At 53.3% G+C, this 26,329-nt stretch overlaps 1 protein-coding gene across 1 annotated transcript; it reads left to right on the forward strand.

Moving 5' to 3' along the window:
- The first annotated feature begins 209 nt into the window (after positions 1-209).
- On the forward strand, positions 210-26,329 carry EHD3 (EH domain containing 3). Its single transcript, XM_081156311.1, has 6 exons — positions 210-688; positions 10,149-10,325; positions 14,178-14,275; positions 20,495-20,907; positions 21,549-21,713; positions 24,138-26,329. The coding sequence occupies exons 1-6, from the start codon at positions 462-464 to the stop codon at positions 24,663-24,665; spliced, it is 1,608 nt and encodes a 535-aa protein (XP_081012437.1). The 5' UTR covers positions 210-461; the 3' UTR covers positions 24,666-26,329.

Here is a 26,329-nt window from a genome sequence, read left to right on the forward strand (position 1 = left end):
GCGCGCACCGCACGCAGAGCCGCGCCGCCGGGCGGAGCGGGGCCGAGCCTCCCCCCTTCCCGCACCCGCGTCGGAGCCGCAGCGGGCCGGCGGGAGATCGCGGACCCCGGCATCTGGCAGTTTAATTACAGGTTCGACTTGACTTTCCAAGATCGCAGCCCTCCTGCCAGCGCCGGCGTTTCTCCTCCCTCCGGCCGCGGCTGCGGGAAGGCGCGGCGGCCGGGCTGCGTCCCCCGGGGCTGGGAAGCGCGCGCTCCGCCCCGCGACCCCGCTCCAGGCACCTCCGGGCGCGCGCCGCGGTCATGGTGCGGCGGAGCCCCGCGCTCGGGTGAGGCGGAGCGCGGTTCCGAGCCCAGCGGGCCCGCCCTGCGGGGCACTTTCCCCCGGGAGCCGAGGGCTCTGGGACGCGGGCTCCGCGCCCTCCTGCTGGGGCTGCGCGCGGGGGGCGAGCGGCGGCGGCGATGTTCAGCTGGCTGGGCTCCGACCACCGCCGGAGGAAGGACCCCGAGGTCTTCCAGACGGTGAGCGAGGGGCTCAAGAAACTCTACAGGAGCAAGCTGCTGCCCCTGGAAGAGCATTACCGCTTCCACGAGTTCCACTCGCCCGCCCTGGAGGATGCCGACTTTGACAACAAGCCCATGGTCTTGCTGGTGGGCCAGTACTCCACCGGGAAGACCACTTTCATCAGGTGAGCCAGCCCAGGGCCCGAGCCCCACCCTGCACCCGGCGCTGTGGCTTCCGTTCACTCCTGGTGCCCCCTCCACACTGGGTCCCTTCTTCCCTTGAGGGCTCTGAAGAGATCTTTGCGTGCACGTGTGTCTAAAGCTTACCCCACAATTTCACTGCTGGTCCCCCGCCCCATCCTGCTTCCAGGGCCGTAGAGCCTTGGCTCAGGTGGTCAGTTTGAAATGTTAAAATGCAGAGCCATCCTATTCTTCCCATTTTAGGGATGGTGACACCAAGGCCCAGGAGGCACAAGTGAGAAATCCCTTATCTCAAGAGTACCTTATGCTTGTGGGGGTGTCTTACAACCTCACTTTTTAGGGATGTGCCTTTTATGGGCTGTTCTGCTTCCCTTGCCTTTTAAAGGCTTCAGCCACTCACATGGGGGCTTTACAGTTGCAGCTGAGGAGGTGGGCTGGGGATCCTGTGGCCCCTTGCCTGTAGTGCCACTTGCCTTTTTTTCTTTTTTAATCATTTTGCTTCTCTGAGCAGAGCTCCTATATGTATCTCTTGGAGACTGGACAGAAGCAGTATCCAGAAACAGAATGTTTTTTAAAATCCTTTCCCATGTTTGATCTTAATGGCTCAGTAATAATATTAAAGCCTTTTAGAGGTGGAAGGGACATTGATGATTGTTTCATCCAGCCCCTTTGCTTGGCAGGTGAGATAACTGAGGCATAGAGAGATTAAATGCATTGTCCAGAGTCATCTGACTGGGTGGGAGCCCAACCTGGGATGCTGGTCCTAGATGCATGGAAGGAGATGCTTGGCTAAATGCCTATAACTTTGAGGGTGAGTTATCCATTCCCTTGAATTACAGAATCCTTGGGCTGGAGAGATCCTCAAGAAGTCAACTTGTCTACCCTTCACTCAGAGAGGTCTGCATATTGTCCACTAGAGTGATGAGAACCCTTCTTATCTTTAGAAGACAGGCTTCTCTCCAGTCCTCAGGCCACACAACCTTCAAGGCCAGACCATTTTCCTTGGCCTCATCTACAGCCATTGCCAAGCTGCTGAGAGTCAGGCTCCTATGGGGCAGCAATGGGTTCCATGGCCCCCAAAAGTCAACAGTGTTCATGTCTTGCAGGTTTTAAAGAAGGGTGCTCTTGTTTCTGTTCATTCACCGAGCACCTGCAACACTCAGAGCACTATTCTTGGTTTGGCACGAAAAGCAGCAAAGTTAACAATCTGGTTACTGATCTTCTAGATACAAATTTTCTCTTAACACTAAACTTCTAACATAAGCCTTCTGGAAGCAGGGCAGGCCCCACGCTATCATGTTGTGTCTGAACTGGACACCAGATCAAGTCTGCCCTTGGGTGGATAGCCTTGGGCTCAGCAGCGTTGAGAGGCTGTGATTTCTGAAGTTTGGTACCCAGGTGGGGGATGGAGAGAGGTGGATGGACCCATTGGCTTTTGGATCTCTTATATTATTAAAACTACAAGGGCCCTTAGCTATGAATCAAATACATTGCTTCTTAACTTTTTAAAAGGTCATTTCCTCCTCTGAAAATCTGATGAAAGCTGTGGACCTATCTTTAGAAAAATGCATAAACATCACAAATTTATATATAATCTTATAGGCCCCAGGGCTGCCTTGGACTTTAGGGTGAGGACTCTGATCTAATCCATCTCCTTTATTTTATTAAACACCCATTGCTGCCAAAGACACTCTAGAGATACCTGGGCTCCATGCAAGGTTCCTTTGTAACCCATGTCCTCTGTCTGGCCTGGATTATGCCCCCACGGGAAGTCCAGGCCGTTTACAGATGGCTCCTGCCCTTGTATAGCCTTCCCTGGCCTTCTGGACACACCTTGGTTCTCTCTCCTGTAGCACCAGCACCTACAACTGTGCCTTAGCTCCCTGGCGCCTGGTCTGGGTTCTCTGCCACAGGACATTCACAGTATACGTTTGCAGAATGGGAGGGAAAGTGGGGAAAGGCAAGTGTCCCTGGGGGGCAGTATCTCCGAGCAGCAGACAGGTTTAAGTGCCTCTTGTCTGAGACTCTCTCCTGGCTTCGCCTGAGTCATGCCGGCTCTTAACTGGGTCTAAGAAAGTGCCATGGTCGAGTGGCCATATATTACTTGTTATTTGAGGGAAACAGGAAGGCTGGGAGAGGCAGATCCCTCCTCTGTGTTATCGTCCAAGCACAAGAGCTCTCTCTCCCCACTCACATCAGTAACTGAATTTAGCTCATGCATCAAAAGCTGTCTCCCCTGAGGGAGAGTGCCAGCAGGGTAGGAAGGCTTGTAGCTCGGGGAAGCCTTCCCAAACTCAATTACGTATCTTCCTTCCTTCTCATTAAATCTACTGAACAGTCATTTTCTTTAAATTGGAAAACACAGAAGAATGAATTTAAGGAAGAAGAAAAAAATTACCCATAATCACACAACTCAAGGGAAACCATTTTAAATATCATTCACACACACATATATAAATACAGTATATGTATTTCCAGTATTTTTAGCTATTTTATCACACAGTTAAGATCATGTCATAATGTAATTGTGCATGCTGGTTTCTTTCACTTATAGCATGAGCATTTCTCATGTAAGGTAAAAAATCTTCGTAAGCATTACTTTTAAGAGCCTCGTGCTATTTCACTGTACATCTGTGCAATTACTCATGTGACCAACCTATTCCTTTTGAATGCTTTTGGTGGCTTCTGGTTTTTCTGCTATTGTAGAATCACTCTGGGTATCTCTGTGTTTTTCCACGGGCTGACTGTTTTCTGAGATTCCCAGAAGCGAAATCACTAGGCCAAAGGTTATGCGGAGTCGTTTCTGTTTATTTATTTTCGTACTGGTCAGTTTTGGTATTCAGAATCGTGTTTCTGAGTTGCTTTCCAAGAGGGTGAGTTGGTACAGAACCCCTTCCCCAGGCTGCACTGGGGCAGCCAGGTGCACGGGGTGGAGATCTCAGGGTGCCCTGGCCTCTCCGCCCTCCCCAACCCCTGCTCTTGCCTTGGCCACCATGCTTCTCCCCTCCATCCCCAGCCTGAACCTGTGCGGGGCCCTCCTCTCCGGAACAGAGACTTGCCGCCTCATTCCCAACCCTGGCCTTGGCCGCTGGAGTGCCCACCCGCTTTCAGTTATATGTACTTGCCGCGGGGTTTATTTCTTTTCTCAGGAAGAACACACAGAAAAGGACATTCTTCTAATAACTAATTAATGTGCTATGATCTCTGCCTGAAATAACTTCCCTGGCCCAAGGCCCGGCAACCCAGAGTAATAAAATAAACAATAAATTGGCCCGATGGCTGCTCCCTCCAACACAGGCTGCCTCTTCGGAGTACAGTAGCTCTGTGTCCCTCCGGCCCTGGCAGCCTTTCCTCCTGCCTCTGCTGTTTTCCTCCCTTCACTCTTCCTTTCCCTGGCATGCAGCTTCGAACCCCTCCTCCCTTGCCCTATTGGGCCCCCTGGTCACAGAGGTGACTAGCCAGCTGCTCCAGGGGCCGAGGAAGGCCCAGTGCTCTCATGAGTCATAAGGGAGGCCAAATAGAGGACTGGGGGGCCGGGTGTCAGGCCCGGGGCTGCCAGAGCCAAGCTGCCTGCATCTGCACAGGGAGGTCTGGGCTGATCTCAAGGGTCAAATGGCCCTTCTGTAGCAATACTTGGACTCTGAAGTATGAGCAGGTAGTGGGGGCTGCGCCTCAGCTGACCCTTTCGATTTCCCCCACTTCTTCAGGGGGATGTTTAAATCGCCCCCAGAGGTGTCTCAGCATTTACCTGTGGCTGCCCCGCCTCTCGTCACCACCCTAGCATCCATCTCCACCGCCCAGGCCCCACCCCGTACATTACAGCATCACTACCCCATCCCAGGAAAGGGGACCCTCTGCGAAGCTGAAGGGCTGGAGAAAGGGGCCACCGTTCCAGGTAGACCCACTGGCCTCTGCAAGGTCTATCCGTCCAGGCACAGTCCCTGCCACACCTCTGTCCTGTCCACCCTTAGCTCAGTGGACATCCTTTTCCTGTCGGGTTCTGATCTGCTGGTCCCTAAGTGAGCCTGGGTCACCTGCCTCAGGTCCAGCTTAAGATCTGCCTTGGAAGTCAGGTGTGTGGAGGCCACCAGGAGGAGCGCTGACTGGCAGAAGGAGCCCTGGAGAAAGGGCTCCGTCCCATTACCATTGACAGTGGGACCAGGCCTTGGGAAGAACACGGCCTCCTCAGAAGAACCCAGGCCCCAGCAGACCCCAACCAAGAGACCTTGTTAGAAAGATCTAACCCTCCTGAACCTCAGTTTCCTTATCTCTGTCATGCCGGCTTAACAACTGCCTCGCGGGGACACTCTCAGGATTACGAGGGGAAGGAACCAATGTGGCTCCAGTTCTGTTGCAGGCACTCTGCTTGGGGCTTTATCACTCCCTCTTTTTTTCTAGCTGATTCTCTAACCAGAGGCTTAGAGGCCGGCCTGAGGGCGGGGGGGGGGGGGGGGGGGGGGAGTCCTTGTCCGCAACCCACAGTCAGGATGAGAGGGAAGGGGAGGCGCGTGCAGGGAGGGCTGGAAGAGGAGCCTGAGCGGGCAGTGCTGGGGGTGGACAGGCAAGGGGAGGCGAGCAGGAGGCTTGGCAGTGTGGCCACTGGTCTCCCTCGTGCTGGGGTCACCTCATCCTGTGGCAGAGGCTGCTCTGCCCCAGGGACAGTGGCGGCTGCTCTGAGGAGCACAGAGCTGACTCAGACCTCAGCTGCTCCATCGGGGGGTTCTCTCCCACCTACTTCTTCACTTTGTGTCCCTGGGGTGCTTTACTGTCTCCCTAAAACCCCGTGAGGCTGACAGGGCGAGTATTATTGTTTGGGCTCCGTTTTAAAGCTGAAGCACGCAAGGCTTAGAGAGACCAAAGATGCAGATATATAACACAAATACCTGTGATACAAGGCAGAAAGTGATATGTGCCTTTAGAGTCTACTGAAGGGATGCAAATTAAGAGCTACGTGATTTTCAGGGAGGAGCAGAAGTCAGGTGTGCGCTGACGGGATGGATCAGTTAAGGCTTCAGGGAGGAGGCACTGGGACTGCATTTGGAGACTATGTAGAAAAGCACTGAGTACTTACAGGCAACAATGAGGTGTTTGTTTCCTCTAATTACTGTCTCTGCCAATATGAGCAAATGTCTGGGGTAGCCTTTGTTTTTCCCAAACTCAGGGATATCATATCAAAACCTTCAAGCTGTTCCTTTGAGCTAGTTAGAAACCAAGCATTATCTCCATTTTATAAACCAGGGAAACTGAGCCCAGTGGGCTATTGGGTGATGTGTCCAAAGTCGTATCTGTGACGGAAGAGCCACTCATGAAGGTGCATTCCCGACCAAGCCGAGGCAGAGAGCCCAGCCCAGGCAGCACTGTTTGTGCAGCCCGGCCCCTCTGTTCCCTGCTCTGGGCGCTGGCCCAGCAGCAGCCTGAGCTCTGGCCCCACTTTACGGAGATGGGTACTCTGGAAGCAGACTGAGCTAAGGTTCTTGGTTCCACGCCTTTCCCTGGGTGCATAGGTCACCAGCAAAGCAGACAACATGCTTAGATTGCCAGGCAAGCAGGGCACACACACACAAATGAGGAAAGTGTCATGAAATAATTTACGAAAGAAAAATGTGCAGAAAAGTAGTCCTTGTAGGAAAAGTCAAAATTGTGTTGGATGTCCTTACGCCTATCTTACGGTTTTAGCATTCACTTATCTTTCATTGGACGGCGGCGGGGGGGGGGGGGGGGGGGGGTTAATGCACCAGAATCTTTCGGCTCTTAAAGTTGCTAAATATTTACATCTGACCATGAACTTGGGCAGCCTGTATTTCAACCTATATATGCTCCTCTGCAACACTGAAACAATGCTGCCATCCCACAGCGCTTGGACCGATTCAGTGGAATAGCTTGGGTAAAGGTCCCTGAACAGCACCTGCCACTCCACGGTCCCTCCGCATCCTTGCATGTCCCCATCTGAGCTGTTCCCTCCCGGGCTTGAATTAGCTTTTCTTTGTTCCTGCTGCTGTGGGAATGGTTTTGCCTGGCAACAGAGGCGATCTGTATCACTTCCCGCAGAGAAGCAGAGATGAGATCCCTCAATAGGTTGTCCTTTCCGGACACAGAGGTGGCTTTGTTAAGGGGGCACTCGGTGCTGCAAGCCATACCCAGATGTCACTGAGAATATACCCAGCTCTGGTTCTCAGCTCGGCCCCACTGTGTCCCTGGATGTGCTGGTGGCTTTGCTGGACTCTGTGTTTCTCCAGACCCATGTGTGGTCAGCAAGTTTGGGATCATGTGAGTTTAGCCACAAGGGCAGAACAGCAGGCCCAGCCTCCAGGCTCTTGCTCAGACAGACTCAGGCTGCGGCTCCCAAGCATCCTGGGAAGTGGCCCTGTTATGCTGGGAAGCATCACCCTTTGATTGTCTGCTGGCACAGCATGTCTCTCGGGGACGGAATCTGAGACGCCTGGGTCAGCAGGATACTTCACCACTGCCATTTGGCCCTATTCAAGCTAGGTGTTCTCGAAGCTGCCTCCGAATTGCTTCTTTCCACTTCTGTCTCTGTCAGCTTTCCCTCACGCCTTTGATCATACCCACCAGCCCCTCCTGCCACAGAATTCTCACTCGCCACCCCCGTACAGGGCCCCGCTTAGGGCCTCTCACCCACATGCTCACTGGGGCAGGTGCTCCTGGCACTCAGACAGAATGGATGGGGCTTCCATGGCGTGCTGTTGATTCTCATGAAACTTCTTCCCAGAGGAATCTGGCTTTACTATTTTTAAGTCCCAAGAATGTCCTTTGAGAGCCAGTGGGCCTGGGGCCTGCTCTGGTCACCTGACAGCAACAGCTTTTGCATGCCGTACCCCACTCCTGACGCCTCGCTGGGAACCCCTAGGGCAGACGTGTGTGGAAATGAGAACACTGCTGGGTTTGTGGGACCCAGAGCCTACCTGTCCCCCAAGGCTGGGCCCTGGGCAGCCGCCTGCCAAACCATATCCTCTGTGGCCGTCTTGTCCCGTTCCTCAGTCTAGTCCCATGTGGGGCTCGGCCCATTCGCATTTCCTGAGCGAGGGAAGACCTAAGGCAGGAAAGGGGAAAGTAAATGTAGTGGTTAAGAGCACAAATTCTCAAATCCAAGTGCCAGGTTCAAACCCGGCTCAGCTATTTACCAGCTGTATAATCTGAGGTGAACTGTCTAACCGCTGCCCCCCCCCCCTTTAAAATGGGTTGCTAATCTAGGTGCCGGGTACTGGTTTAAGCGCTGAAGGGCTGTAACTAGTTTAACCCTCAGAACACCGTAGGAGGTGAGTTTCCTTATCAGGCCTATTTGACAATAAGGATCACAGTAAGGATCACGAAATGAGATGACCCAGAGAAAATCTAGAACAGTACCTGGCACATCACAGGTGCCTGATAAGTTGGAACTGTTATCCTCACAGGCCCGCCCCTTCTGAAGTCCTGTCCCTCACAGTGCAGGGAGCAGGCCTGCTGGCCCAGGCTGCTGAGGCTCCCTGCCCCGCGCGGAGGCCCTGAAGGCCGCGGCGCTGCGAAAGCAGGAAGCACTGTCCAGTGTGCAGCTGTTGCCCGTAGCCCCAAGGCCACATTTCAGAATGGTCCTCTGATGGAGGAAATCCTGCCTTCACACCCAAGCTGTGGGGCTGGGATGCTGGAGGGAGATGAAGGGCTTCCCGAAGCAACCTAAAACCCTCCAGTGTGTGGCGGGGGTGGCCTCCTGGGCAGCGACGACTCTAGGGGCTCCCTGGGGAGGGCCCACAGCAACCCAACTTAAACTGCCTGAACCGTGGAGTCATCTAACAGCTCAGAATGCTTCAGGAAGGCACAAGCAGGATATCCATGAGCTGAAAGAAACCCAGCGAGTGTCCCTCGCCACCACCCTGTGGACAGAGCAGGGCCACTGCTCCAGCCCATCTCGGGGAGGCAAGGGATGTGCAGAGAACTTGAGCCCTGGAGACATGGCCTCTGGTCCCAGCTCTGCCCTGACCTTCTGTGGGGCCTTGATCGGATCTCTGGTTGTGATTTCCTCAGGGCAGAAGGCAGTTGGAGAGCAAAGGATTTGGGCTTAGGCTGATTTAGGTCTGGGTTTTAGCGCCACTATTAGCTCTTTAACTTGGAGAAAGTCACATATCCCTTCCTGGCCTCGATTTCTTCAATACCTACCCATAGGGCTGCTCTGAGACCCAAAGGAGATAATGTTCCCAAAATGATGGGTGTAATGCCTGGCATGTGGAGATGCTATTGAGTGTCAGTGGTATTATCAGTAAGATGAGAGCACTGTCAACCCCAGCTGCACATTATGATCAACTGGGGAGCTCCTAAAAGGACCAGTGGCCTCTGAATGAATGGGTCAGAACCTCAGGGGGTGGGGCCCAGGCACCATCAGCTAGAGCTCCACAGTAGCTCAGCTGTGCAGCTGGGGCTGGGGACCACTGGGCCAGGAGGTCTCCAGGTTCTCTTCCCAACTAACAGTCTCTGATTTGACCTCTCTTCTCCTGAGGGCTCCTTGACTTTTCCCTCTGAGCATGAATATGGGAGGTTTAGGAGGTTCTCAGCACAGTGAGGGCTAACTCCATGGGTCTGTGTTTGTTGGTCAATACATTCCTTAGTTTCTTGTCCATCGTGGTCTTGGAAGATGCCCCTAGGACTCTCCTCTGGCCAGTCACAAACAAAGGCATTTCTGGGCTTCTCCCCTGAATCCAGCCTCATGCTATTCGGTCTCAAAGCTGTTCTGAGCTTCTTCTGAAGGACTCAGTTGTCCTTACAAGCTGTTCTCTTCATTCTCTGGATCACCATGTGCCTTTGCTCTTGACTTCTAAAGGGGGCTGTGCAGAGGGGCAGTGTCCTGAGCTTTCACTGCTCAGGTCAGCAGAAGAGCAAAGAAAGGGACCTGCCACCCAGAGAGTGGACCAAAAGTGTGGGAGGGAATGAAAATCCACTTTTCATTGTGTACTCATCACCCTGGTTGTATTTTTGTCCCATATATGAGCTAGTTTTATATTAAAGGACTAACCAGATAAATAAATAATGACCTGTGGAAAGCTGGCAGAGTCCATGGATGGTCTAATTCTGACCATGCCTTTGTGCAGGTTCTTCAGCAGGTTACCTTCAGCTGTAAAGTCTGAAGTCCTCTGTGCAGCAGTCACTTTCAACCCATGCTCCAGCTCCCTTATGCTCCAGCTCCGAGCCCAAACCTTGCTTTGCTTTTTCCTACAGATTCAGGGAGGGAAAAAGATAAGAACCAAGAAAAACAGGTTTAGTATTTTAAGTTCATCTGCAATCCCTCCACAACGTCTTCGGAATCCTGGCCAGCCGTCATTTCTCCCTGCCATGAAATCCCGTGGCTCTGGATCTGCCCTTCTGCTATGATGGGCATCGTCACCTGCCTTGTGATAGATGCACAGTGTTGATCTACCAGCAGAATCCCTGCCTTATGTCTGTGCTCCCTTCTGCTAGGTACCTGCTGGAACAGGATTTTCCAGGCATGAGGATTGGGCCCGAGCCGACCACCGACTCCTTCATTGCAGTGATGCAGGGTGAGGCCGAGGGGGTCATCCCCGGGAACGCCCTCGTGGTGGATCCTAAGAAGCCCTTCCGGAAACTCAACACTTTTGGCAATGCCTTCTTGAACAGGTGAGTGCAGAGGGAACATACATCCTCACTGTTCTCGTTTCTTCTTCCTGCAGTACTAGAAGGGAAAGGACAGGACAGGGCCTTGGGAGGCTCAGTGCCTTTTCCATAGCTAGAGTCTCTCTGGATTGTCCCTTTCTTGCTGGGAATGTAACTGAGTCAGTCACCATAGGGTGGGAATGCGGGAGCTGCAAATGCTAGCCCGACTCCTCCTGATCAAGAAGCAGGGAGGGGTAAGCAAGGTGAATCACATCTCCCACATCTGCACCTCCTGCCAATAAGAGCAGAGAGCCTCCCAGCCTTTGCCTGGACTACGCAGGGGATTTGCATCCAACTGTTCCTGGACATTGTTTTTACGTGGTGGGAAGAACCCTGGACTTAAGGTGGAAGCCCTGAGTTTGAGCACTGGCTTTCCTACTGACCTCACTGTGTGGCCGTGGACAGGTCATCTCCCCTCTTCTGAGACAAGTAAAAGCCTTTAGACACCAGGGTCATTGTCATGATTGAGTGAAGAAAGCTCTAGGGGATGCTTGGTAAGCTGATTCAGGCCTTCCTGTTATTATTCGGTTTAAGTAAAATGCAGTTAGATTGCACTTTTTCTGTAAATCCACACATATTTGCATGAGTATTGCATTAAAAAATTTTTAAACTACTTTCTCTAATTGGAGATATTTAGAGTAAAGGGAAAGAGTATGGGTTTTGGCTTTAGACAGACCTGGGTTCAAATCCCACCAAATAGCCCCATGGATCTTAGACAAATTACCTAACTTCTCTGTGTCTCACTTTTCCCGATTGTAAAATGGGAGAATACTATTACCCTCCTCTAAGGCAAGAGCACTGAGGCTGAGGCAGCCTTGTTTAAAGGTTGGCATTTGACAAGGGTGTCCAATGATGAGTGAAATAACACTGAACGGGTAAAAAAAACACATTCCAAGTAGACAAACTGAAAAGGGAGAAGGAAATGAGAGAATGTGGCTTAGTGCAGGAACCCTGTGACCAGGACTGGGGAAGGTTCGTGCTTTTCTCCAGGCACATTCAACAGCGGAGATAGCAGGTGTTTAGACTGGCCGTCGGCTGGGAATCTGCCAGGCATTTCCATTGCAAGGACGACAGGGAAGGGGGACCAGCTTCACTGCAGCCACTCACAGGAGGCTGCACCCCAGACCTCAAGTTCCCATCTCTGTGCCACTCAGCCAGCTCATGTCGCATCCCTCATCAGCTCCCTCCTTCTCTGTGGGAATTGCAAGCCCTCTCCAGTCACCTCACCTCCTCTTTCAGGAGATGGCCTCGCTTCCCCTTCTAGAGAAAATGGGATCCAGTACCCTTGGATCCATCTAGTTGTTTTTTTTAATCTGTCCATAAACAAGTCATTTGCCTGTGTCCACACTTCCTTCCACCCAGGCTGCGGAGAGCTGCAGCTGGTCTTTTCCTCACAAGACCTGACTCCTCCCTCATCTGTACTGTGCTATGGGGCATCTTCTCGGGGACCCTCTCCATCAGTTATTGCTTCTTCTGACCGCTTCACCCTCCCTTGGCTCCCCTCCTCATATGGAAATATTTCCTTTTGAAAACGCTGTAGCAGGTTCTGCTAAGTTTCACACTCTCTTTTTTTTCACAGCCAAGTTTCTTAGCTTAACCTCTTTGTGTCTTCCTGTCCCCCAGCCTGTGGAATGTGGCTTCTCCCTATCACAGCTGCTGTGTGAAGGTCACTGTGACCTCTTAGTGGTCACAAGCAGGGGTTCTTTCCACCCTGACCTTATCTCTTTGGTATTTGTCTCTCTCGACCACTATCCCCTCTCCTCCTGCCTCCTTAGCCAGGCCCTCTCCAGTCTCCTCTGCATCCCCTTTTTCTCTGGCTCCCATGACCTGGTGTCACCCTTAGTTGGGCCCATCTTCATTCCCCTGCCCTTCTTACTCCATATGCTTGGCCTAGGTTTTGCCTCAGCCACAACCCTGGGCCTAAATACCAGCCCCATGCACACAACCACATGGTCACCAAATGACAGAAACCCAGCTCAAGTTAGCCTCAGCAAAATGTGGGATGACTTTTAGAACACTGGGCTCTGCCATAGAAGCTAAGGATTAGACTGTGGCTGGGCCTCGGGGTTAATGGAAACCATGGGCTTCTGCACGACAGGGCTGTGTCCCTTACTGTTCTATCCCCACTATCTGGGACAGTGCCAGGCACTCTGAAAATATTTGTTGAACTGAACTGGACATGCTGACAACCATCATATCTGATCATGTCATTCTTTTGCTTACAGCATTCCAATGGGTGTCTACTGCCATCAGTATAAACTCCAAATTTTTAATGTGACTTTCAAGGCCCTTGTGATCTGGCCCCGCCTCCTCCCTGTGCAGCCTCATCTCGGCCTCTCCAGCCTCGCTGTTCGCGCCTCCATGCTGTGTACCCCCCTGGAGTGGCACACGCACGCTCTCTCATTTCTGTGCTGCATTTGCACCTACTTGTGTTAGTTACCTAGGCTGCCATGACAAGTTACCACTCAGAGCCTCAAAGCGACAGAATGTACCGTCTCATAGTCCTGCAGCCAGAGCTGGTCAGGGTGTGGCAGGGCCGTGCTCCCTCGGAAGATCCTAGAGGAGCACCCTCCCTTGCGTCTCTCCTCCTCTGGTTGCCCCAGGTGTTCTTGCTCCTGGAAGCATAACTCCAACCTTTGCTGCCTCTTTACATGGCGTCTCCCTCTGTGTGTGTCTGTCTTCACATTATGGTTTCCTATCTTATAAAGTGCTGTTCTATAAAGTTGTACACCTGAAATTTATATAATGTTATTCACCAGTGTTACCCTAGTACACTTAATTTAAAAAGAGACACTGGTCTTATTGGATTAGGGGCTCACCCTAATTTAGTATGATCTCACCTTTACTAATTACATCTACAAAGACCCAATTTCCAAATAAGGCCACATTCTGGCAACTGGGGGTTAGGACTTCAACAGATCTCATTGGGGGACAAAATTCAACCCATAATACTGCTCTTTCATCATTACCTCTTATCTCAGTCTGGAACGCTGTCTTTCTTCTCTCCACTACCTACACACACTCACACACACACACACACGTTGGCTTCCTGCCCGCACTCTTGTCTGCCTGGAAAAGGCTGGTTATCTTTTGAAGTCTTAGTTCAAGTTCTGCCTCCTCTGTGAACCCTCCGCACCCCGTTTTCCATGTTTCATGCATTTCTGCCATTTCACATAATATACCTGGGAGAGTAAGACACCTTTTTAGATTCCACCAAAAATGACATATGAGAGATAAGGTTTGAAGTAAGAAGGATCTAAGTTAGGTTTATCAATTTGTATTTTGAGACTTCAGGATGTAGCACTAGAAGTGTTTCCTTGAATAAGGCTTGATGTCCATCCTGACAACAAAGTTTGATATTTGGAAAGCCCTTTGAGGCCCAAATAAATGTTCTGGGTGGTGTGACCCATTCGTCAAGGCCAGCTCCAGTGCTGCCTCCTCCAGGAAGCCGTCCCTGGATTCCATCTCTCCACCTTGGATCTCCCTAACCCTTCACCTGACCTTCCCCAGGTTGGCCATGTGCATGCCTCCTCTCTTCACCAGACTGTGTTCCTCAGGAACAGGGCTCGAGTTCTGGACAGCTTGGTGTCCCTGACAACGGGGGTTCACTGTGCAGGACCCTTGCAGCCCAGGGTACCCAGGGAGCTTCCTTGACATACAGGTCTTGGGCCCACTGTTGAGGCTAAGTCTGACCTGAGCTGGGCGTCTGCATGGGAAGGCGGCCAGGGCAGGGCAGGTGGGTGTGTGCTGAAACAAGGGTGCGTGAGAGGCAGGGAGAGGGCAGCGGCTCACCACGGGTTCCTCTCGCCCGTGCAGGTTCATGTGTGCCCAGCTGCCCAACCCCGTGCTCGAGAGCATCAGCATCATCGACACACCAGGGATCCTCTCCGGGGAGAAGCAAAGGATTAGCCGAGGTAAGCAAGACACCTGCTAGGGTTGGCTGGCTCCGTGCTCTGTTCTTTCTGGTACGTCCTCTCGCTTCCATACCAGGAGAGAGCCCTCCAGGCCTTGCTGTCCCTTGATGAGCTGGTGCTGCTTCATAAGGGATCATCCTAGGCAGGGGCCAGTGGACAAGTTTGCGTCCACCGTCACTCAGGAGACAGCTGGCCTCAGTCTTCCTCTGTAAAATGGAGACATCATTGTCTGCCTTACTTCCTTCATCAAGGTTATTCATGCTAATGTGGGCCAGGACCTGGTTGCTTCTGAAGCCCCTGTAGTCGCTGCCCCCAGGAGCTCGCAGTTCTGCGGGGGCAGCAGGCGCATGCAGACTTCAGCTCGGAAACGTGGGACAGCATGCTCTGGGCCCAGGAGCAGGAAGCTGGAATGTGAGAGCTCTTTGAACTGCTCACTTCAGACAGATACGGGGTAATTGCTCATTAGCGGAGGTCACCCCCAGGGTGGTTAGGAGCTGGGTCTCTGGAGCCAGACTGCCAGGGTTCAAAGCCTGCCTCTGCCACTTCCCGACAGTGTGAACTTAGGCAGATTTCTTTGCTCTGGTTGGATCATCTGTAAAGTAGGGAGAAATATTTCTATCTACCGTATAGGTTGTTTGAGGATTGAAAGAAATAGTACAGATAAAAAGCCTTCTGCCTGGCACATAGCAGTGCCCAGTAAGCATGAGGTGTTAAAGGTCATCACCATCATCATTATTGGTTTTCACAGCAAGACTGATGCTGTTCAAAGCAGCTGCTCTTAGCTCCTCACCCCCAGCCTCTCCTGCCGCAGTGTGCTGTGTGCCCCAGGTGGCCCCCCTACCCTTTCTGTGCCCTGTGCCCTATGCTGTCTCTCTGGCGAGAAAAGCAGATGAAGCCACACCCACCCGATAGTGGAGTTGAGAGCTGGGCTAGAGCCAGATCAGCACTCGGAAGTCAGCATCCGGGAAGGAAAGGCTTTGGACTGGCAAGAGTTCCCTGGGCAGTGGCTGGAACTCGCACCTCACCTGACCCGACCTTAGGCAACTGTCTGCTTCGCTCCCACGCTGCCTCGGCCCTGTGCTCTGTGGCCCAGCGGGGACAGACACAGATGTGTTCTGCAGGCTGTCTGTGCCGCAGCAGGAGGCTCAGAAACCCCCTCCACCCGGGGCATGGCCTGTAAGGGCCAGCACCCGCTCACCCCCAGCCCCTCAGGGAGAGCCCTCAGCCTTGTAGGCGACAAGCCAGCAGCTGCCAGAACTGGGCTGCTGTCCAGCACTCCTGCAAGCTGCTCCAGCTTCCTCCCTGGAGAAGGCAGCTCGAGGGCCCTAGGCTCTGCAGTTTGGGGGTCTGCTGTGGCTGGGACAGTAGGTACAGCCAACCCTGGCTGGCAGTAAAGCAGGAAAACAGTGGGAGAGGCCCCTGGGTCAGCAGTCTCCTCAACCTCATGACCCCCAGTCTGTCCTGAAGGAGAGACAGAGCCTGCTCCTCAGGGACCTCATTCTGGAGCAGGCGGGAGGAAGGATGGGCCGAGGGGTTCAGCAGGAAGACCCTGCTCCTCCCCACACTTCCATGAGGAAGTCATCCCTGGGAAGAAGAGAGGAAAGGAAGCAGCTAAGGGGGCAGCTGTGAAATAGTTCATGTAATTGGCAGCCCGTCGTCTATGTAAGTGGCATGTCAATAGAAGGCCCCCTGTGAAAGGGGTCTGACTCTGGGCTATATGGTGGCACAGTAGTGTCAGGGGTGGGGAGAGCTGATCTGTAGTCATAGAACCCACAGCCCTGGGAAAAGGTGTCTTCTGACCCTTCTGGTCTCTATGCCCTTTGCGAGCATCCTGGCACCCTGCTCAGGGCCCTGCAGAGGGGCAGCTTGGGTGACTCTCAGTCTGGCTTCTATTAGTTTCCCTAAACACCCCCTCCTTCCTAACCAGTGCCCACTCTCATCCCCACCCCCGCAAAGATTTATCTGGGCTCATCCTGAGTTTAGGCCCAAAGGGGATTTACCATTTCACATGGGTAGCCTGTGTCTCCTCCAAGAGGCTCAGGAGAGCCACACTTCTCAACCCGAACTCCCTAGCAGACAGTGGCACCTGCACCTGCAACGCCAGCGCCGCCTGATGGTGGGTCTAGAGGTTTCCAAGGATGCTGGAGTGCAAGTTCAGAGATGGGATTTTAGAACCTGTGTGGGTCTCAACAGGCCACATTTTCTCCCTGAGCCTCAGTGTTCCCATGTGTGACAGAATAGTGACCCATCATCATATGACCTTGTGAGGTCCATGGCTGGTGATGGAAACACAGATCTAGAGAGCTCCCTTCTTTCCCCTTTATCTGCCATCCAGGGCCACCCGCTGCACATCCCCAGGGCAGTTTGTGTGCATGGTCGCCCTTGCAGTCTTGCAGTACAAAGCCTGCGCAGCTGCGAGTGGCAGCTCTGCTTCGGGGACCCCAGCCTTCCTCAGCTCCTGTCCTGCTCCATTCTTCTTCTACTCTTCTACCTTCTCTCCTGCCTTCATCTTGAGACCTTAGCGGCTGCCCTATGCAAACTGGGTGCTTGGTTGTCTTCGAGCCCTTCCTATCCTTTCCCGTCACTGTTGGGAGAAGTGATGGCCCCATGAGTGGCTCCCCAGGCCAGTTTGTTCTCTGCCCTCCTGAGTCCAGACTACAAATGCAGCTGCTGGCAAAAGCAGCCTGTGATGAAAACAGGAACCGGGAGCTGGGCCACCAACACTGCATCATCGGCCTGGGGCAGTGCTGGCCTCAGCTCTCCAAGGAGACCAGGAAAGTTGGGAGGGAACCACACACTCTCAGATATCGGGGGTCCCAAATGAAGAGAGTTGCCAGCATGCAGAGTCCCTTGTCCTGCTTCCCCACAAAGCTGCAGGGCTGGAGGCTCCAGCTTATACCTAAACACATAAACACCCACGCATCCACACTCCCGTCCACTCACTCTCATATATACACACCCCACAAGTGTGTACATAGAGCCAAACACACTTTATCTGGCTTCTGGCCTGGGGCCCTCAGAGCTCCCAGTTTGGCCGCAGTGCAGATAGGTACTTCTGCCTTTCCTTTGGCCGGCCCAGGGCAGGACAGAACCCCCTACCCTGCTGAGGGGTGTGCAGAGCCTGAAATCCAGCCTATATTCCACTCCACCCAAGCCTCATGCCTGGCACAGGGCTATGTCTCTCCAGAAAAAAGCACCGTTATGAAATTTGCGCAAAGCCACCTCTGAGCCATTGGGCCCCACATGCCACATTCTGGAAAGTGAGCTGCCCCCAAGGGCTCCCCAGGCCTCAGGCTCCATGGGAAGGAGCACTCAGACCGCAGGCCAAAGCTGGACCAAGTGTGGTCCTTGCTCAGAGTGTGGCCCCACTGCCCAGGCCTGGGGAGGGAGAAAGCGGGGGACATTCCAGAATCCAAGCCTGGGAGGTCACAGGCCAGCAATTGCCTCTGGATGAAGATGTACTGGGTGGGCAGCAGAGGGCCAGGAAGGGAATTCCTGGAAGTGACAGGATGTGCCCAGCCCAGGACTCATTACTGGGAAGGAGCAAGGAAGCAACAGAAGTGGGTGGGCTCTGGAAGCCCGAGTGTCCTCACACTTGGGAACCACATTTCCCGGCTACACATCAGCTAGAAATCCCCACAGGCCCCACCCTGGAAAAGCAAACCCTTGGACATAGAGCTCACATCCCTCTCAGTAAATTCCTTGCTGTACAGGCGAGCTCAGCAGTTCTGTAGCAGGTAAAAACCTTGCCCAGATCCCAGAACTGGAGTGGGAACTCTGGCCCCAATTCCCAGTCTAGTGGGTTTCAGCACATTTTCATGGGCTGCCCAGGAAGGAGGCAGGGAAACATCTACAAGTTTTCCCTGGGGGACCTTGAGGGTCTGGGATGATCCTCACAGCCTCACAGCCCTGGCCCGTCCCTGGCACCCTTACTGGAGCAGGGCCTGCACTTAGGAACCTCCTGAGCCCCAGACTGTGTGCTGTATATACGAGCCTGTGTGGGCCTCACATGCTGGGACAGAGCAGTAGAGTCCCAATGCCCTTCCAAAGGGCTCGCTGACAGCCTGTGGACGCCTCCTGGAAGGCGAGTAGTGTGGCATTTGTTCCCCGTAGTCATCTGAATTCTTCCAACATTTTGGAAATTGATGCCTTTTTATTTCTTTTTTGCTGAAATGTCTTTAAATCTTGAAAGAGATTTTGGGGGGCAGGACAGAACCTTTTATGGCCCCACCACAAGTAACCGCCTGGTCTGAGGGCTCAGCCGTCTGAGCTCCAGCCTGGCACATGGCTATGAGCACAAAGGGAATGTGGACAAGAGCCAAGGATCTGGGTTCTAGTCCCAGGTGTGCCACTGCCTGGCTGTGTGAGTTTGCGCAAGCCCCTTAACCTCTCTGTTCCCTCTCCCTTCCCTATAAGATGTGTATGCCCTGTGTACCTCCTGGCATATGCAGAGTTATGAGGACCAAATGAGATCGTGTCGCAGAAAATACAAAGAAATGGGCTGCCTTGTCCCTTGCGTTTCATTGCAGACCGCGAAGAAAGCCAGTGGGTCATTAAGGAGTTGCCTTGCTTATTGTGTTTGTCTCATTGATTTCCTCCTGCCTGGCACGAAGAAATACTCTGTTTCCAGTCTGCGGAAGCATAGGGGCAGTGAGGAGAGCCCAGGTCCCTGCAAGCTGCCCAGTCTCTGGGCCGGGCGCCTGCAGTGCAGATCTCTTGAAGCCAGCAGCTTACTGTCAGCAATTCCGGGAAGGCCAGCCTCACCATCAATCTCTTGGGGCTCTAATCTCCCCCACCCATTCCCATATCTTATCTCATGAGCCCTTGGACTGCTGCAGTTGCTCAAGAGCTCACATTGTGGGTCTGAGAGCCATTCCTGGGACCCGTGAGGGGCTTGTCACTGGGTGTCCTCTCCACCCCAGGCACTAGGGCAGAGCCTCCAGACTGAGTGCAGACCCTCCCTCTGTGATCAGATCCTATTGCCATGGCTTTGCCACTGACCCCTCATTAGTCAGTTTGTTATTCTCCCCATTTTACAGCTGAGAAAATTGAGGTTCATGCTTCCCCAAGGCCAGACCATAAATAAATGGGAGAGCTAGTCTCATGCCCTTTTCCTCAGTGGTCCAGAACATTCCTTTCAGCTGCTAACATTCCTGGATGTACATAAGCCAAGTCCAGGATACAGTTAAATACCCATCCTGGAGGTTGTCCTGACTTTCTGAGCCCTCTGGCCCCCTTCCTGCCCACAGCTTTAAAAGACTGCCTTTGAGAGGTGAGAGCAGCCAGTCTACAGGGCTGTGCCAAAGGGAAGACTCAAAATATCCAGGAGCTATCCCTGGGGCAAGGTGGGGAGGGGAGCAGGAGAGCAGGTGCAGGCTGCAGACCCACCTGGAACTGGAATGCACAGGGCCTCCCAGGCTCGGTGGGAGCTGCTGGCCGGGCCTGCGTGGTGGGGAGGGGAGGGGAGGGCAGGGAGACAGGGATGTGGCCAGGTGCTGGACGGCCCCCTGCATGGCATGTGCAGGGAGCTCAGGGCCCCATTGGCCAGGGCCAGTCCTGGCCCCACCCCTTGCTGGCTGTTGGACTCTCACCTCATCTCTGAACCTCAGTTTCCTCCTCTGGAAAGTGGGAATGATACTCCTCACCCCTCCTACCTCAGAGGGTGTTGTGAGGATGAAATGAGCATCTTGCCAGCCAGAGCAAGCTTTGAATCTGGGGTTAGAAAGCTAGGTACCATGCTCCACCGCTGCCTCCTACAGCAGGTTGGTCCTGGCTGATTCCTGTGTGACTGTCTCTAGGTGGCACTGATAATGTCCCTACCTCGTCACTGGGCAGAGCTTGGCCCCCAAAGCACTTTCCTGGGCCCTGACCCTTCATGGAAAGAGCCCTTTTTCTTAAGTGAAAAGACTAAATAGGAATAATGATGTTAATAATAATTAGCATTTATTGAGCAGCTACTATATGCTGGGCTTCAAGTATATTTAGTCTTTATAATTCTATTAATTAGGTACTATTAGTCTGCCCATTGATAGATGAAAGCACACTGACTCAGAGACAGAGTAACTTGCTCAAGGCCAAATAGTGAAAATGGTGGAGTGAGGATTTGAATCCAGATCTGGCTCCCAAGATGGTACTATTTCTACTGCACCGGGCACCTCTCCCCAAACCCCTAACCTGTGCCCCAAAGGCCCCTCCCCCTGACTGTCCCTCTGCCGGCAGGGTATGACTTTGCCGCTGTCCTCGAGTGGTTCGCGGAGCGGGTTGACCGCATCATCTTGCTCTTTGACGCCCACAAGCTGGACATCTCTGATGAGTTCTCAGAAGTCATCAAGGCCCTGAAGAACCACGAGGACAAGATGCGGGTGGTGCTGAACAAGGCCGACCAGATCGAGACCCAGCAGCTGATGCGGGTGTACGGGGCCCTCATGTGGTCCCTGGGGAAGATCGTGAACACCCCGGAGGTGATCCGAGTCTACATCGGCTCCTTCTGGTCCCACCCCCTTCTCATCCCCGACAACCGGAAGCTCTTTGAGGCCGAGGAGCAGGACCTGTTCAAGGACATCCAGAGTCTGCCCCGAAACGCCGCTCTGCGCAAGCTCAACGACCTCATCAAGAGAGCCAGGCTGGCCAAGGTGAGGCTGCCCCGGGGGGATGGGCAGAATGGGTGGCTGCAAGTGTTTGGGGTGGGGGTCAGCTGCCAGAGCTGCCTGAAACCTTGAGCATCGCCTGCCCGTGCGAGCATGGCCTGCAGCTTCTGCGTCATGAGCGTCAGCCCTGCCAACACCGGCAGCCAGGGGGCAGGATACTGTGGTACATGTGACCGCAGGCCCTGGGCTCAGATGGCCAGACTGGGGCTCCACTCCACTGTTTGCAAACTGTGTGATCCCACCCCCAGCACCGTGCCCGTTTCCACGCCTGTGAAACGAAAGGTTGGAGGATATCGTAGGGTAAGAGTGTGAGAGCCTTCATTTCTGTGCCTGTGTCCTAGAAGTGCTCAGTAGATGTCAACTATTGTTACTGCCTTCCTCCTCAACGTCATCTCCAGTATCACTGCCTTGACCTTAACCTCCCCGCAATCTCGCCTTTCCCGTGAGATCTAGAAAAACAGCTCAGCACTGCAAGCAGGGTGAGAGCAAAAGGGCAGACGTAGAAATTATTTCGGAAGCAGGAGCAGGAGAAGGAGGGGTCTGTGGGAAGACATGGGTGCGAGCCACCTAGAGGGAAGCAGTGGGTCGAGGCCTCGATCTGGAGCGCGCTCTGCCCCCGTTTCTAGGTCCACGCCTACATCATCAGCTCTCTGAAGAAGGAGATGCCCTCGGTGTTCGGGAAGGACACCAAGAAGAAGGAGCTGGTGAACAACCTGCCCGAGATTTACGGCCGCATCGAGCGGGAGCACCAGATCTCGCCTGGGGACTTCCCCAACCTGAAGAGGATGCAGGTAACCGGGGTCTGGGGCCCCCGGACAAGGGACAGTGTCACATGAGCTGGCTGAGCAGCCTGAGTATGGAGGAGGCCACCCAGGGAGATGCCCTCAGCCTGTCCTCCCTGTTGGGCTGTCACTGGCCCAGCAGGTGTCATATCTGGGCCTGGGGAGAAACACGGAGCCCCAGTGATCCAAGTGGGACAGGGGTGTCCCGTGATGTTTGGGGTCTATACATCCAGTTTGTGACCTTCCCTAGTCACAGCCACCACGTCATGTGAAATGGGACAAGTCTCCAGCCCTCAAGTACTTATGTTTACCTCTGAGTTCCTACTTAGGGGCGATTGGGGACACACACACTGAAGAAATCCGCGCAGGAGCTTGCCATCTTTGGAGCCCACCATGGGCCCCTCTCTTGAGCCAGGGACCGTCACACAGGGTTTCTCATGTCATTCCCCAAAGCAGTCATCTGTAGGAGGCCTTTCACCCTCCTTTTACAGATCAGCAAACTGCAGTTTACAAGGTAATTCACCTTTGCGGTTAACTGACTGCAGTTTTCTGAGTGTAATATTCACACAGGCTGCTGGTAGAAAAGCCAGGAGCTTTCCCCACAATTCAAGCAGGAAACCACCTTACATACTAACTGAATCCTCTTTGAGCCTCTGTCTCTTCATCTGTAAACCAAGGCCCCAGAGCACCCAGCGAGGGACATTGTGAGCATCGGTGAGATGATATTTTACAAGGTGCTCAGTACAGAGCCTGGCACCGAGTCTGCCCTTGAAATGAAGTCAGATGGCACTGCCGGGGGAGGCTGGGGGTTGAGCAGAAGGGACCTACTATCTATACAGTGTTTGTAACTTCCCATGATTCTGTCATTATTTCAGAGTATAGTGTTTTTAAAAATTGGGGAATTCGAGAAAAATGGCAGATGTAGCAGTGATATTGCTTTTGCTCTTGTTGCTGACTTTGATCCTAAGCTTGGGAAGCAATTTCTCGTTCAAGACTGAGGTTTCAGAACTCCCTATAGCCCCAAACAGGCAATTTTAGTTTCCTATCTGATTAAAAAAAATACACATTCAAAATATACGCTTGTTCATATACCCATTCATTCCTGTAACCACGTACCATGAGCTAGTCACTAACTTCAGAATTACTGTAACGTAATTTGTGTTTCTCAGTCAGCTGTGGCCTAGAACATGTCAGCTCTTAGTTTCTCTTTCTGTTAAGAATTTAATGATCTGTAAGCAAACATTTGGGAAGATGACATTTGAAAGGGACCATACAACCCCCTTTTTTAATGGGAGGAATTCTTTCACAACGTAAATGATTTCATGTTCTGTTGTTAGGTGTGCTGAGTCAATAATGTAAGTATCTTCCCTTTGGGGAAATATGGGGGGGCATCTACTGTGCCCCTGAAAGATATTAGGAACCCATCAGACACACCTAGCTGTGGACAGAGTGAGGATGGACCTTGGGAGGTTATGCCCTGAGGTCAGGGGGCAGGAGCTAGTCTGCTGCTCCCCTCCCCTCCCCTCCCCTCCCAGCCCCCCCCCCCGGCCCCCGGTTCAGCCTGTCCTTGAAGGGAGGTGAGAAACGCCCAAGCTAACACTGGCTCTTGAAATGTAGCTGTGGGTGTTTTTGGAATTTTTCTACAGTGAACTCGATGTGCTTGTCCCTGTGCCGATCCCCTGTGCACTGGCCTCTGCCCAGTGTCCCGAGATTGCTGTGGCCAGAACCAGGGCAGAGCGGAGAGCTCTCACCTCATCACTCCTGAGGCCCAGGAGGAGCTGGGTGTCCTAGACTCAGGACCTTTCAAAATCACAGAGACGTGCAAAGTGGAGCATGTTTCTCTTACCGTGTGGCGGGGGTGTCGTGGGGAGGACAGGAGGGGAGCTTTTGCAAAATCCGCGTGCCCGCCTGGGTCTGCCACGTCAGAAACTTAGAGAGGGGAGCCGATAATTAAAAACTCTCTCCAGGTAATTCCAATGAGCATACTGATTAAGAACAGCTGGTTGGGGGTTGGCCCTTGGCTTCTACTATGAATTGTTTTTAGCTGCCTTGGCCTCAGTGTGTCCTTCCCTAAATAGGGATGGGACGGGATTTCCCTCCCGGAGGGCACTAGGGGAGCAAATAAGATAATGCAGTAAAAGCACTCGGTGGTTTTCCAGTATAACCTCATTAAAGTAGAGAGACCCACATGCTCCCTCTCCTTCCCAGCCCCTAAAACTGTTCTCCCCTCTCCTGAAAACTTCCAGCATCAACACATGTGCCTTTTTCCCCCCTCCTTTCTCATATCTTTTATTATTTTGATGTGACTCAGTTTAGCCTCCAAGCCAAGGCTGTGGACATCCCAGCATTAGTAGAAGACAGCCTCCCCCACAAGGGGAGGAAACTCCTTCCACTGCCCTCTTTTCCTCACCTTCTTTTCTCCCCTCTTCCCAGGACCAGCTGCAGGCCCAGGACTTTAGCAAATTCCAGCCCCTGAAAAGCAAGCTGCTGGAGGTGGTGGATGACATGCTGGCCCACGACATTGCCCAGCTCATGGTGCTGGTGCGCCAGGAGGAGTCACAGCGGCCCACCCAGATGGTGAAGGGTGGAGCGTTCGAGGGCACCCTGCATGGCCCCTTCGGGCGCGGCTATGGGGAGGGGGCTGGGGAGGGCATCGATGATGCTGAGTGGATCGTGGCCAGGGACAAGCCCATGTACGACGAGATCTTCTATACCCTGTCGCCGGTGGACGGCAAGATCACGGGGGCCAATGCCAAGAAGGAGATGCTGCGCTCAAAGCTGCCCAACAGCGTGCTGGGCAAGATCTGGAAGCTGGCCGACGTCGACAAGGATGGCATGTTGGATGATGAGGAGTTTGCACTGGCCAACCACCTAATTAAGATCAAGCTGGAGGGGCATGAGCTGCCCAGTGAGCTGCCCACCCACCTCCTGCCCCCATCCAAGAGGAAAGTTGCCGAGTGATGGGAGCAGGGGGAGGTTCAGAGCAGGCGGGTGTTATGGGAGATGGGAGGGGTGATCTCACTCACACTCACACACACACACACACACACACACACACACACACACACACGGGCACAGATCTTGAGAACTGCGCTGCGCAGGACAGGGATCAGCGATCCCCGGGTTTCCAGGCTGACCTTTGTTTGGATGCAAGTTCTCAGCATTGGTAGAAGCACAGGGCCACGCCCAGGGCTGCAGCTTTCAAGCCTCCGGCTCCATCCCTCTCTCCTGCCCAGCTTCCCCTTCCCCTGCCAGAGACCTACCTTCTCCCGCAGAGGCAGTTAGTTCACTTGCCCACATGGACCACCCACCTCCAGAGTCCCCGGACTCAGAACAGATGGAAATACTTTTCGCTTAATAAGCAATTCACTTGTTTCTGAGCTTTCTCCCCATCTTTGGCTTCCTGATATGAAATCTGCTCCGGGGCCTGAAGGTGTGCAGGAAAGGGGGCTGCTGCAAGGAGGGGGCGGGGAGGAAAGGCATCCTCGGGGAACCAGGTTCCAGCCTTGAAAAGACAGGGCCCTGGATTCCAGTCTTCCCCAGCCTTGGGTTCTGGCTGCCTCGGCAAACCTGGCTTTGAACCCCGCCAACACTTCATTTCAAAGAATCCCAGTAAGCTAGGGAGAGTCAGAAAATTGGCAGGAAAGAAAGCGAAGTAATTGTCTTGTCACCCTCTCCTCAAAGCCAGTCAAGGTGGTTTCATTCGGCAGATTTTGTGAGGTTTCTGTTTTTTCCACCTGGCTTCTGATGTGTGGATGTTCAGCCTCGACTCACATTGATCCAGCCCCTCCTGTATGTCAGGACCTGTGTTAGGAACTTTATAGACACAGCCCATGTGGCCCTCACCAATCCCCAAGGGAGTATGCATTGGCGCCCCCATTTTTCCGGTGAGGAGTCTGAGACTCAGAGTTTAAGTGACCTTCCCACAGTCCCAGAGGTCACACATGATGGGGAAGGATTCAGAGCCAGGGCCTCGTTCTCCCCTCTGCCGTGAAGATGTGTGCAGGATCCCAGCATAGATACCCCAGGGCCAGCCATGGAGAGCAAGCCCAGCTTGCAGGCCCCTCAGCCTCCCAGAGCCGGCTGGCGAGCGGGAAGGGCCATCAGTCTGGCCATCTGTCACATTACAGAAGCAAACCGTGCCTTCTGGCTATGCACCCCATGTTCCAAAAATTGCAGAAGTCCAACAGCACCAGCGGGAGCGTAGGCCTGCCTGCTGGATGCTGCTCATGTCTGTCCCTGCTCTACCTCCCACCCGTAGCTGAGTCACCCCAGCTCAAATGCAGCCCCTGACTCCATCAAGTGGGACCTCATGCTGACTCTCAGATGGCCGTCTGAGGTGTTCCCAGCAGGACCCCCAGCAACTCCAGTGTCCTTGACAGATCCCCACCATTCTCAGTGCCCTGCTCCCTCCATGGCCTCTCCCCTGGCTTGCTTCATGGCCACAGAACCAGTCACTTTTTATGCTATGCTCCTACTGTGATAGAAAACGAAAACAAGTGTAACTTATTTTATATCTATATTCTGACTATATGGAGAATATTCTATGTATCTATGATGTGCTCACTACTGTAGTGTGTTTGTCATTAGTGTTCATGTTAATACAGCACATTTATCCTTTGGTA

The sequence above is a fragment of the Miniopterus schreibersii genome (genome assembly GCF_964146895.1).
Source record: "Miniopterus schreibersii genome assembly, chromosome: 13".
Classification (NCBI taxonomy): Eukaryota; Metazoa; Chordata; class Mammalia; order Chiroptera; family Miniopteridae; genus Miniopterus; species Miniopterus schreibersii.

Bases quoted from the DNA above. Each gene is read 5' to 3' on its own strand.
- EHD3 (XM_081156311.1), top strand. From the start codon at position 462: ATGTTCAGCTGGCTGGGCTCCGACCACCGCCGGAGGAAGGACCCCGAG. The intron at 689-10,148 runs GTGAGCCAGCCC...CCCTTCTGCTAG, and splicing joins GGGAAGACCACTTTCATCAG to GTACCTGCTGGAACAGGATT. The intron at 14,276-20,494 runs GTAAGCAAGACA...CTCTGCCGGCAG, and splicing joins GAAGCAAAGGATTAGCCGAG to GGTATGACTTTGCCGCTGTC.